Here is a 14055-nt window from a genome sequence, read left to right on the forward strand (position 1 = left end):
GTATTGTTGAATTCACTAATGGAAAAACTAATGGGCATGCTACCAGGGCACATTAATTGGGCACGACACCAGTTCTGGTTTTAATTATTAAACTACGATAATGAAATGTGTGTTTGTAAAATATTAAAATGTTGAAATAGGGTTGAAGAAAATAAAAGGGTGTGTAGACAAAACAGATATAAAGAAAGTCAACCTACAAAAATACAAAGACTAGAACTTGCCAGATGGTCATGTTTCTAGCTGATGGAGTTGTCTGTAAAAGTTGGGATATTGTCCATGTGAGAGACAACCCACTCATACTCATGGGAAATTAAAAGTTTTTTTTTTTTTTACTTTGGTAACATGAAATTCTGTATGTCATACATGTTGTCAAGCTCTTTATGAGGCCCGACAGGAGCCAATTAAATGTGTAGAGTGGACATGTTGTATCACTGAAGCCATTTCAGAGAAAGATAAACAGAAATCATACTAAAGATGGTACGATTAACATTGTATGTTTTTCAATATACATCTTCAGCACCATTACATCAAACAATTATCTATTTTCTCTTTTTGAAAAAAACAGCATAGCAAAATTATTAGAGTTTGGTGAAATTTTCTGGTAATTAAGTGTTTTGGTAATATTTTACCCAATGTAATTTTTTTAATTTTTAAAGATTTTATTAGAATGAGCTTTATTCTTGTTAAGTAAATCAACTTTATTAAGAAGAAAATTCATTCCCATTTAGAAGTTGTAGAGTAATTTCTTTTTTATTTTTATTTAATAGTAGTACTAGTAGCTGTTGGTGACAAAGTTGGGATATCTTTCACTTAGTCTTATTTACTTAACACAGAAAATGTTACTATAGGTAACCAAGGCTACTATAACATACTGGAAAATTGTTTACTTTTCTCGAAAGTAGTGAGATGGCAGGTGTTTCTTCTATTTCTCTTTCTCAGTTTTTTTTTTTTATTCTTACCTCCTATTTGCTAAACTCTGTTCTTAATATCTGCCATTTCCTATGTCTTATCACTTAGGAACATGTTTTTAACTATTATATGATTACCTTAGCCAGAACTATAATTATTGGATTTTAACTACAAAGCATTGTGTACTACATTTAACTCCACCCTTATGTTTAATGTATCACAACTGGCTAGTTTTTAAGGTGAATGTCATTCCCATTTGTTATTGATAATTTTATGAAGATAAGAGTGACTTGTCTGACATCTCTCTATCTTCAGAACTCATTTTGAGTGGTATTTTATGAGTTTTAAATTTTTCTCTTCTTTTTCATATTTATGCCATGAAACTTAAAGTCTAAAATTTTAGAATACAAAATTCTTTACCCTTCTGATGAATAGCTATATTCATCAGAAAATGCAAGTGGCTTTGTAAGAAATTCTTACTGCAAAGGTGAGACCTTTACAGATCTGTACACTGTGGTGCACAGGGAAGTATTAATACATCACAGGAAAGCCAGAATGATGCTAGACATCAGCTTTAATTTTGAGTTCTGTTTGAAACGTATGCATGCTTGTATCAGGATCATAATCTTGAAACTTGTAAATTGGTTTATAACAAATATGTGTGTGTTTATTTGTAGATATGCATGTATAAACATTTATTTATTCATTCATTCCCTTAAGGGGTCACCAGTGGAAGTAACTACAACTAATGATCATGGCAAACAATATAGTGACGGAAAATGGCATGAAATAATTGCTATTAGGCATCAGGCTTTTGGCCAAATCACTCTGGATGGGATATATACAGGTAAGTACTTTTTGATATGTATAAATAGCCCTGTTGATATGTTGGTGTTGCCATACTTTTCTGTTGTTTATATTCCTACATTCTTATTTCACCATAATTTCTACTCAATTCCATATATATTGCTGTTGAATTTGCCTTTGGGATGCTCCTAAAAGGATGAAGTCTGGCAACCAGTTTTTCATCCATGAAGGTCTTTGGTAAAGAAAAAAATAACAATGAAGTCACCTACGTCTTTTACAGTTCTTTACAATTCGTGTGGACCTTTAGTTATGTTCTGTCATGTTACTTTTGACTTCCAAAAAACACATACAGTAGAGGAAAGCAGTTTTTGTCTGCATTTGGAGATGAGGAAACCAAGGCTGAGAAAAAAGTAAATATTTTTTCCTAACTTACACAGTTGAGAGGAAGCATTCTTGGGACACACATCCTGTTTTTTCACATTTAAGTTTAGTTTTTGCTCCAGCCTACCCTATCTGCCACATTTATGTAATTATAACATGATTACTGTACCTGTATAATGATGCAGGCTTTTATTAAATTATTCAGGAAATATCTAATTTTAATCAGTACCTATTATGTTCCAGGTATTGTTCTAGGTGCTCTGGATACAAGGAGCAAAGAGAATACTGTAAAACTTACATTTTATGGGAGGAATGGGGCAGCAAAATACAGAATAAATAAATTTAAACAAATATCAAGTGGTGATAAATTCTGAGAATGAAAAAGCCAGATGAGAGGGAAAGTTGTGTGTGTATGTGCGTGTGTGTGTTAAGAAAGGTCTCTCTGATGAGGTGACATTTGAGCAGAGACCTGAAGGGACAAAGGGGAAACCATGTAAATATCCAGGAAGAGGATGCTTTGGGTTGCGAGGACAGCAAGTATCAGGGCCCTGAAGTGAGAGCACACTACATGTGGCATGTCAAGGACCAACAAGAAGGCCAGTGTGGGAAAGAGGGTGTGAAAGAGCTAATGACATGACATAAGGTCACAGAGGCCATTAGGGATCAGATTATATGGGACCTTGTGGGCTTTTACTTTGAAAGAAGGAAACTGTTGAAGGATTTTGAGGGAAGAATGACATAATATGACTGCTTTCTTTAAAAGGATCACACTAGCTGCTCTGTTGAGAATAAATTTTAAGGGGAATGAGGGTGAAGGCATGGAGATCAGTTAATAGGCTTCTGCAATAACTCTGTAATAATTCAGACAAGAAATCATGGAGACCTGAACCAGGGTGATAATTGAAGATATAATAAGAAGTATTCAGATTCTAGTTATACTGTGAATGTCAAATTAACAGGATTTGGTGATGAGATTGAGGCAGAATAGGGGTTGGTAAACTATCACCATGGGCTAAATCTAGCTCATGCCTGTTTTTATAAAGTTTTATTGGAGCACAACTACACCCATTCATTTACGTATTATCTATGGCTGCTTGAGTCTGAATAGTCTACAAAGACACTGTCTGGCCTTTGACAGAGTTTACTGGCCCTTAATGTCGAGCAAGCCTGTCAGGTTTGGGTCTCAGGCAACTGGAAGAATGTAGCTGCCAAAACCAGGGAATGCACGACTGTGGGAGAAGCAGGTTTGGGGAGAGACATTCAAAGTTCAGTTGTGAACATGTTAAGGCTGAGATTTCTAAGACACCCAAGGGGAGATATCAGGCAGGCTGCTCAAGAAACAAGTCTGAGTTCTGAAGTCAGAACTTCCAGCAAAGGATGGTATTGAAAGCCAAGGGAACAGATGTAAGTAGGGCTAATTGGAGTGGATTGGGCTCTGGAAAAACAAACACAAATAACTTTGCCTCTCCTCTCAAAGAAGGTGGGCATTAGAAATATGAACAGGAATTTCCATTGTTATGCCACACAGTCAGAGACCCAGGTTCCCCTGGCCTTTGGCCCTGGCAGTTCGTACTGGAACCCAGCCCACTATTCATCCCTCTAGAGTACTTAGGGGGTCCCTATGGGTAGAGAAAGGAAGAGGCCTGAGAGGCAGGCGGTCTGGATCATTCCAACATCATGATGCTGGGATGTTGAGGACGAGCCAGTGAAGAAAAGTAATGAACAGGCAACGAGGAGAGAGGAAAACCAAGAGAGTGGTATCCCAAAGACTGGTGAAGGATTTTATTATTTGCTGAGCTAGTAAAACTAGAGTATCCTGGTGAAGGTGTATTTCTCATCTCCTCTTCTCTAGGTTCCTCTGCCATCCTGAATGGTAGTACTGTTATTGGAGATAACACAGGAGTCTTTCTGGGAGGGCTGCCGCAAAGTTATACCATCCTCAGGAAGGATCCTGGTGAGTTTAGTAAGGTATATTATATGTTGTCATCCAAACTTAGAATAGAACCTGTTTACATTATTTTAAGGTAAGAATAAGTATTATGTTCTACCTCATGCTATATTTTCTATATTAATGTGCCAAAAATTTCCTTTAGGTCTCTTTTTTTAAAGGAACCATGTATTCCATATGACTTGTATTTATATTGTTAGTACTCGGTTCTTGATATATAAAAGGAATTCATTAAAACTTTTGCTGAAATGAATTATAATAATTTCAGTCAAAGGTATGTTATTTTAGGACCTATGCATAGTTTTTTCTAAGATTTTAAATTGAATGTGAAACAACACAGAAATGGAAAACTATGGGCTTGATTTATACTCTAAATAGGGTGAAGAACATTCGCTGAATACTATGTGATAGGCACTAAACCAATCCCTAGATATTCATAGATGAATAAAATGTGGTCTTTATCACAATAGAGGTCACGGGCGTATAAACAGACAATTCCAGCCTAATGCCATTAGTGCTATAATTGAGCTATAGACAAAGTGATTCTCATATTTTTAGAACAAGAGCATAAGAACATATTCTAAAATGAAACTAATTAAAACGAACATGAATGGAATTAACCTTAGATAGGAAAAAAATCACCCTTCAAACGCAATGCTAATATTCTAGGATTGTTTCCCGAGTCCTCATTAAGAATCACAGGGTGCCTCCCAAGTCTCTCCCAGGAAGTTAAAATATAACTACATAAATATTACAAATAAGCTAGAACCCAGATAAGTATAATTTGTTCATAGGTTGCAGTCTTCAGGGAATCATGATGAAGATCAAAATGAATAGAAAGTGTTCATCAAATTTAGGAGAAGGATATAATTGAATCCTCAAGGCTGATTATAGTTACCTCCTCAGAAATGTCTCTAGATTAGAGAGGGTTTTCATTCAACTACTTGAGACTGATAGAGAAGTCCCTCTAAAACAAACACACACACACACACACACACACACACACACACCCTTTGTTTTTTGCCCTTCTGGGAAATAGTATCTTCAGGTACTAGGAGAGAATACCCTGATACTAAGTACCCTTCCTGTAGAGGACACATCTCCATTATGAATAAACAATTTTACTTTGTCTATGTAAATTGGCCTTATAAAACTCTCATAAACTCAAAGCTGAAAACTAAGCTTTGCCCCCATAGGAAAGGAGGTGGCTGTGTGAAATTCGACCTCAGTGCACCTTCTCCTCCTCTTGATTTTTTTTTCTTGCTTTTTCTCTAATTCTCTCATTTGCACATTTTCTCTCTCAACCTTCTGTTATCACCCTATTCACTGTATTTATAAACCCACCTCTACCTGGTCTGGAGAGTTCCACATTCAAGATCAACACTATATACATTTCCCAAAATATGAAGCCAAATTATTGATTTACTTCAGTAACAGACTGGTTCATAGATGAGGAATCTAAACTATAAACTATATATTAAATAGAAACACTCCCTTCCAGTCTAACTTTTAAAATTATAGTACTTTATTTTTGAGGTTAGTGGCAGATGAATTTTCTGTGTTAGTTGAAAAGGCAATATTCTTGCTACTGCAAAACCAAGGTTTCTGCATAAACATCTGTTTCTGCAGATATGATGGGTTTGAACCAGCACTAAACATTATAATTGCTATCATTTACTATAGCTGATGGTGTGGTGTTTACATGAATCATTAAGAGGCTTGCAGTAAATAGGTAGTGAGAGCTAGTGCCTATTTCTTTGACTTTAATAGCACATAAAATTAATTGCTTGAAAATAATCTTTCAAAATATATATTTCTTGATATCTATAAACTCCTGCAGAGATAATCCAAAAAGGTTTTGTGGGCTGTCTCAAGGATGTACATTTTATGAAGAATTACAATCCGTCAGCTATTTGGGAACCTCTGGATTGGCAGAGTTCTGAAGAACAAATCAACGTGTATAATAGCTGGGAGGGATGTCCCGCTTCATTAAATGAGGGAGCTCAGTTCCTAGGAGCAGGTAATGCTCTAGAAAAGACATGAGTGTTCACTTAAAATCTATGTTCTATCCTTTGTATAATTTAATCTCTCCTGTTTGATTAACTTGACCTCATATGAACCTAGTATCACAGAAATACTTAGTTATTCCAATGGTGTGCACAAATATATTCTTGACATCTGAATATGCAATATAAATTATAAGACTCATAAGTATACATCCATGTGTGATATCTCTGGTAACCCATGCAGTTCTTGATTTACATATGTTAGCATCACCAATGTCCATTTGCAAATCAGTTGTTTGGAAACTAGAATGCAGTTAGAGAGGTGTACTTAGAATGCACTCAGAAAGATGATTCAAAGAGTTTTGTTTACTAGGTTAATCCACAAATACCTATTTATCTCATTATATAGAAGAACAATGTTCTTAGTTAATTCTCGTCTAGGTAATGGGTTAAGTAGGCCATTGAGAGAGAGCTGGAGACTAGAACCACCATCCCTGCCATTGCTCAAAAGGCTACAGTGAAAGGGGAGGTGTAAGTGTCTGTAGCTTACCCCTGACATGCACACCGAGTCTCTGCCTGATCAGAGCAGAGACTTCCACCCAGGGGAAGGGGAGAGGGATGATGGTGGCTTGGTGCACCTGGCTTGTTCATCAAATAAAAGCCCATCACTGCCTCCTATATTTATAGCAAAGTTGGTTGGGTATTAAGTTGCTTAAACTGCCTTCAGCACAAAAAGGCCTATGATATTAATAATATAATCTGCACATTTTTTATTCTGTTTTCATCAAGGTCATTCTGAGTTTCTTTTAGTCAATGCAAACTATTTATTGTTAATATTTATCTGAAACAGTAACAATCTTACATGATACAGACAACACACGATTTAGAGAGCAAATTTCTTCCTGTTAAAAAGTATAATATATATCAAAGTCTTTCTTAGTATATCAAGGTCTTTCTGTCACTTCTGTGCAATTACAAAAGGGATTTCTTAACATTGATTTACATCTTTTGTGGGATTTACTCAGTGGCAGACTGTGTCCTAGAGTTTCTTAGCACCCTCACAATGCTGGCAATATTGTGTTACACATGCTAATATGTACATATTTTTATCTTTAAAGGGTTCCTGGAACTTCATCCATATATGTTTCATGGTGGAATGAACTTTGAGATTTCCTTTAAGTTCAGAACTGACCAATTAAATGGATTGCTTCTTTTCGTTTATAACAAAGATGGACCTGATTTTCTTGCTGTATGTGAATTAATTTGATTAAAATTACTTTAAAATACAGGACCCAACTTTAAAATAAATAAACCATGTGTTGGCATTACACTTAATTGGGGTTTCTTTACAAATTCACATTTGTTCATTTTTTTTCCCAGTCATTTTTAGTTTTGAAGTCCTGTGAAACATTTTGTATTTTATTATCCTAGTAATTTTTTAAGATGACAATTGTAACAATTATAATTTTAAGAAAACAGACTAGATATAAGGAATTAAGAAAATTCAATTTAGTATCTTAAGATATGAAAAACACTATTTCCCTCATTATCTTTTGATATGAGTTTTGAAAGCCTATACATTATATATTTTTCATATGACATATAGATAATCAAGTATAATAATATAGTGAACACTCCTGGACCTACCACCATGCCTGATAACTAAATATTATCATTTTTGGTCTATCTATAAAGTCTTTCCTATCTTGTTTCCATTTCCTTTCAGATGTCATAGGTAATCAGAATTTTGTATTTGTTATTCACGTGCATTTTTATAGTTTGAACACCTAAAGAATGCCCACAGATTCTTGCTTTTGAAATTTATAAAATTGGTTTTATACTCTCTCTTTAGCACTCAACATTGTTTCTGAGTCATTTATGTGTCCACATAGGTATACATTTTCTTGGCTGTGTAGTATTTCTCTTCTCTTACCAATGACATATTGGTTGTTCCCATGTTTTGCTTCAATGAATAAGACTGCTATAAACATTTTTATACATTTCTCTAAATACCATGGGCAACTGTAACTGCTTTTCCTTGTCTTTAATCATTAGTTTGATACCACTGTTAAATACGTTATTAAAATTTTAATTCTTAAAAGTTGTTTTAAAGAACTAGCATAGAAACAGGAGAAAAATATGAACATCTTACCCTTAGATTCTTGATTCCTAGGCAAATAGACAAATACAAGTCTTGGTTTTTAAGAGTCTAAGATACTTTCTTTTTCTTTTTTTTTTTTTTACATTCCTAGCATATACAATGCCAATATTGCTAAGAAGGGAAATGGAAATTTATCCCTTCATAGTATTTATTAAAATTTCTGCTTCTTTAAATATTTGTTTGTCCTCTTGTGTATTGTTGGCTTCTTTCTCTGAAACGTAATGTCTATGAATCTTCTCTGAAACGTAATGTCTATGAATCTTCTCTGAAACGTAATGTCTATGAATCTAAGGACCTTGGTTCTCTTCTTTATAGTTGTATCTTCAGTGCCTAAGCCTTAGCAATTATCATGTTAATCAATATTGTTGAATGAATGAATGAGTGAACATGTGAATGAGCTCATGCTGTGGTGACCTTCACTGAGCATCGTTGAGTCATCTACATGTGCATACACTGTGGAGGATACAAAGATGTTTACCATTTGGCTCCTCCTCTTGAGGACCATATGCCTGCGCTGGAGGTCTATATGCCCTACTATGCCACGCTTCCACCCTCCACCTTCCTCTCTTCATTGCTTTGTTACTGTATTAAATAATACTGTTAACTTTAAGTAACTCTTACTAAAAAAAAAAAATTAAAAATTAAGGTTGGGTGCAGTGGCTCGCCCCTATAATTCCAGCACTTTTAGAGGCCTGGGATTATAGGAGGATAGCTTGAGGCCAGTAGTTCGAGACCAGCCTGGACAATAGAGTGAGACCCTTTTTCTATGAAAATAAAAATAAAAATAAAAAGTTAGCCAGACACTGTGGCTAGTTCCAGCTACTCGGGAGGCTGAGGCAAGAGGATTGCTGAAGACTGGGAGTCAAAGGCTGCAGTGACCTGTAATTGCACCTCTGCACTCCAGCCTGGGCAAGAGAGCTCTGTCTCAAAACAAACAAAACCAAAAAAAATCAATACACTTAGATAAATATATACTGAGTGCCTATTATGTGCTTGGCTTTCTTTTAACACTTCCCTTGCAACTGAAAGGTAGCAGTCTTTCATAAAACTTAACATTATGGTCTGCCATATCTGAGGACTGAGGCTGCTCCCAGATTACCCCTCAACAACTCTTTCTATTATACTGACTTACTTCAATATGCATGGTTATCCCCTGGAACTTGATAAACTCAGAATGTTTCCATTGCTGAAACCTTGAATCTCAAAATATAACCTCATATCCCTCTAGCTCTCTCAGTCTCTCTCATTAAGTTCACCAACGCATTGACACCATTGGCTATTAGCCCACTTTCTAGTTAACTTACTTGCTCCTTACCTGAGCCACTATAATGTATTTCTTCAACCATATTTCTACCAATACCCTGATCTTGTGTCTTGTATTGGGCTTCACAAACCTTGATCCATCACTCCAGCCACCTCGCTTTTCAGTTCTAGTAGCTAGATTGCTAAACACTATAGGAAAACTAATACGGGTATGAGAACTTGTTTTGAGCTCTCCAATTCTTTTATTAAACAGTATCTATTGTTTACAGGATTTTCTAATATATTTTAGATGTAGAAAGTGAAAGAAAAATAATCTTAGGATCTAGAAACACTATAACCTGAATGTCTTCAGGTAGTCTCACACTCTCCTGATAAAAACAAGCATGCATATTCAACTTTCAGTCTCTCTATCAACTTGACCGTATTTGAGCCAAGCCAGATTTCACTCTCTACCGACTCAGGGGAACAAATGAACAATTACCATGCTTACAACCAAAGAAAATATGTCTACCGTCATCCTAGATTCTATCCCTTCCTCTGTAAGAACTTGTTCTACAGTCTCCCCTCTTTGTATGTTCAACTGTTCCCTCTCAATTGGCTCTTTTCCCTCAATATATGGAATGATTGAAATTTATTTTCCTTAGTGTTTTTTCTTTTGTCTGTGAAGCCTCCTCCACTGTACTTTTCCTTACCTTCATGGTCAAGTGCATTGAAAGTGGTTACTTTTGTTATTGCCACTTTTTCATCTCACTTCAGTCCCTAAAATGACTGTACATTAGGTTCCTGCCCCTACCACAGCTTTCTACAAAATCACTTTTCTAAAGTGGTCAATGACCCCCACATTTCCTAGCCCAATGATTTTTATTTCTTATATTATTTGTCCTTTTTCTGTCATTCTCTGTTTTTTTCTTATTCTTCCCTACTGATTTTCCAAAATACTAGTTTCTCCTGATTTCATTAAGTTCTCTTAGCTTCTTTAAGGAGATCATTGTCACTTAAAACAACTATTTTCTACTATGCTGTCCCCTTAAAACATTGGTCTTGCTGAGGACACTAATCTTTTCCCTTTTCTCTCAGTCTTTTTACACTCACTGAATAATCTTATTTATTTTGTCATGTATTTTCTCCTTTTTGCTGGGCCATCCCCAAACTGCGTATCTTTATGTTTGACTTCCTCAAAAAGAGTTTCATCTGGATGTTTTATAGGCATTTCAAACTCAATATATTTAAAATGAACTCACCCCTCCTCCTTGTCAACAACAGTCAGCCTTTCTTTCAAATGCTTTTCATAACGTGATGATGGCAGAACACCCTCCTAGTTACCCAAAAAAGATGAGATGTGTTCTTAATTTCTTTTTAATTCATCTAACTCATTTACCTTTTTTACCAGGTCCTAATGAGTTGCTTTTACAAATACTTCTAAGATCGAGTCTTCTCTTTCATCAGCATCATCATTATCCTTATTTTAATGACTCTCAATATGTTTTCACAATTAAATGGATTTCCTAACGCATTTCCTGAATTCTAGTCGAGATTTTGTTTTCAATGTGTACTTCTTGTGTCTGGTAGGCTAAGCTTTTAGTGCAAGGTAATGCTGGGAAGAATATGAGTTCTGGTTTCAGACAGACACCAAACATTCTTTCCATACCAGACCCTCCTATCACTGAAAGTCCTTTAAAATCTGGCTTCTACATAGCTGGCAAGACACTACCTCACCTCCCACCTCCATATGTACCCCTTGTCTTAGCTAAGTTGGTGGCTTTCTCTGAACCTGATGTCCTCATGTCATGCATATTAGTCCCCCTCCTTGGGGGACCCTCCATGAATCTTATATAGTTTCTAAAACCTTGCTTTAAACCTTTCCCAACTTCCAGGGAGCAAAAAGCCTTCTCTGTTCTCTGCTTTCACTTTACTCCTTTCTTGTCTTGATTGTTGTATTGCTCCCACATGTTTGCCTCTGCTACTAGACAGTATGACTCTTAGGAGCAGTGTTTACCTTACAGCAGCAGGTATATGGCACATTGTAAGAGACTCGATATTTATTGAATAAGTGGTTAGACAAATGAAAAATTGCTTACCTGAGGTCCTTCCTGAAGATGATGCTTTTATGGAAAAATTCATAATTTTTATCTGGCATGATTTGTTTTACTTGACACAATTGATCTCAAGATTTTAAATATCATATGGTTACTGATATGGTTTCTAACAAAGTAAAAATATATTAGGTAAAATAATTATCATGAGACATTTTGAAGGAAAACCTATGAACTTATTTTTTACTATGAAAATTTGGGTGAAATATGTTCACATTAGAAAATGGTACAGTCATCTAATAGGATACACATAGAAGGAATTATGTTAAAGATTTAGAATAAAACCGAAATATTGAATCAAAATATGTCTTACATATTTGAAATTGAGTTCACTAGCCAGTTAAAATAAGCTTAATCAAGCTTGACATTTCATTTTCATATTGTCTTGCCATATTTTCCCCCAAATTAAATTGATATATGAAGTAGTATTTTCTCATTTTCTAAAAATTCAAAGAGTCATAGTTCAAAGTGTTCTGTTCTCTTCAGTCATTCAGTCACTTATGCAGGGGTTTAATCTTCTAACTATGTTGCAGCAAAAGTAAACCTTAGGTCTACATAACATCGCATCACATCCTATAATCATTAGTAGGTATGAATTTGTTTGCATCAATACAACATTCTTCATGTCAACTATAAGCTAGAAAAGTATTTCCTATGTTCCTAAGCAGAAACTTAGGGTAGAGTGACACATTTCTACAGAGTGCTTTCAGGGAACTGTTTTGCTTTTCTTCAAGAAATTGACTTTCTGCTCTCTCCCAAACTGCCCTTCTGCAGCCTTTTTATATACCGACTTTCTTTTTTAATATAAAATACAGATGGAGCTGAAAAGTGGAATATTGACCTTCCGGTTAAATACCAGTCTTGCCTTTACACAAGTGGATCTATTGCTGGGGCTATCCTATTGTAATGGAAAGTGGAATAAAGTCATTATTAAAAAGGAAGGCTCTTTCATATCAGCAAGTGTGAATGGACTGATGAAGCATGCATCGGAGTCCGGAGACCAGCCACTGGTGGTGAATTCACCAGTTTATGTGGGAGGAATCCCACAGGAACTGCTGAACTCTTATCAACATTTGTGTTTGGAACAAGGTAAGCTCCATCTGGAGGAATTCACAAATCCATACAGCCCTGGTGCTAACGGTTTTTGGTGGTTCTGTGTTTCAAGAGATAGCAATAGACTCAGGCTAAAAGCAGCACCCAACAGCACCCCTTTTTCTGGAGAAATTTAAACCTTAAAAACTAACGAAAACACTTTTTCAAAGAGTTTTGTGTGTTACCCTTAACAATGTGCCATCATTTATAATCAGCATATTTATTTCAATATGTCCTCAGTAAATAGTAATTAATATACATATTATTATTAATGTGACATATAATTATATGTGGTACATAATTATATATATAAATTACTATTTACTGAATAAATATCAAAATATGTTGATTATAAATAAGGTACCTGAGGTGCTTCCCAAAGATGATATTTATATGGAAAAATTAGTAATTTATATATTTATTTAAATATGTAATGCAATTATATGTGAGATACATAATTATATATGAAATATATGTGTATACATACATAATTATATATAATATATAATTATATATATAATGCATATAAATGTATTTCCTCATATGTTGGATAATGATCATTATCTGTATTTACAGATGAAAAAATAAGTTGGTATGCATAACTAGTAAAAAATATCAATGCAATTCATTGCCTTTTCTTTCTTTGACATAAATGCTAATTGTCTCCATAGTTTTTCAGTAGAGCTTTCATGTGGAAAAAAAATGTGGGGTGTATTTGGTTGACTTCCAAACATACTTGTGAAAATCTATATATTGTAGATTATTAATAACTATAAGAGAAAGGAAAAGTGCATTATTTACAATTTAGGTAAGAAGTTAACTCATAGACGTTTGAATGTAATCAGAGAAATAATTAAGTTGAAAAGGCTAACAATATCTGTGTATCATTTCTTGTGGCAGTCATGGTTCTGAGAGCTTACATGAGAATAGGTGAGTCAATTATTCATAACAAGTGTGTTAGGCATTATTATTTATATCCTCATTACAGATGAGGAAACTGAAGAGCAGAGAGGAAGGTAACTTTCCCAAGGTCACATGGCTAGTAAGCAGATAGCAAGACACTAAGTCTCTCAGGCAGCCTGTTATAAAGTCAACTCTCCTTTTTACAGTCAATGCTCTCTTTTATGGGCATTGGTCAATGCTCCTTTGTAAAGTGGGGAAAGCACAGTAACTTCCAGCATAGGACCAAGCACCCTCCCACATGTGAAAAAGGTCCTTTACATATTTCAAAATCTACGTACCCTGAATGGTTAAAATTTTCATGAAGCAATCTTTGCCTATTTGGTAAGTACATAAAGATTTAAATGCCTTTGAATAGAAAATATATGGCAAGCTCTTAGGAGACTTTTAGAAGGGTAGTAGTAAGGAGTTAATGAATAACTGGGGTGTAAGACA

The 14055-nt window shown here is 35.1% G+C and overlaps 1 protein-coding gene and 1 long non-coding RNA gene across 2 annotated transcripts in view; one reads left to right on the forward strand and one right to left on the reverse strand.

Annotated features, from left to right (window-relative positions):
- Window positions 1-14055, forward strand: part of USH2A (usherin) — a 798713-nt gene that overhangs the window by 331705 nt on the left and 452953 nt on the right. Inside the window, exons 22-26 of the mRNA XM_016938662.4 lie at window positions 1630-1756; window positions 3950-4051; window positions 5886-6065; window positions 7170-7300; window positions 12384-12657. Coding sequence (XP_016794151.3) covers window positions 1630-1756; window positions 3950-4051; window positions 5886-6065; window positions 7170-7300; window positions 12384-12657 — 814 coding nt within the window. The remainder of the gene's footprint in view (window positions 1-1629; window positions 1757-3949; window positions 4052-5885; window positions 6066-7169; window positions 7301-12383; window positions 12658-14055) is intronic.
- Window positions 1-14055, reverse strand: part of LOC104004717 (uncharacterized) — a 55182-nt gene that overhangs the window by 36921 nt on the left and 4206 nt on the right. The window contains exons 2-3 of the long non-coding RNA XR_001712561.3: window positions 11554-11677; window positions 10717-10790 (exon numbers count right to left, since the gene is read on the reverse strand). This is a non-coding gene — a long non-coding RNA (uncharacterized LOC104004717). The remainder of the gene's footprint in view (window positions 1-10716; window positions 10791-11553; window positions 11678-14055) is intronic.

The sequence above is a fragment of the Pan troglodytes genome, chromosome 1 (genome assembly GCF_028858775.2).
Source record: "Pan troglodytes isolate AG18354 chromosome 1, NHGRI_mPanTro3-v2.0_pri, whole genome shotgun sequence".
In the NCBI taxonomy this organism is placed as follows: Eukaryota; Metazoa; Chordata; class Mammalia; order Primates; family Hominidae; genus Pan; species Pan troglodytes.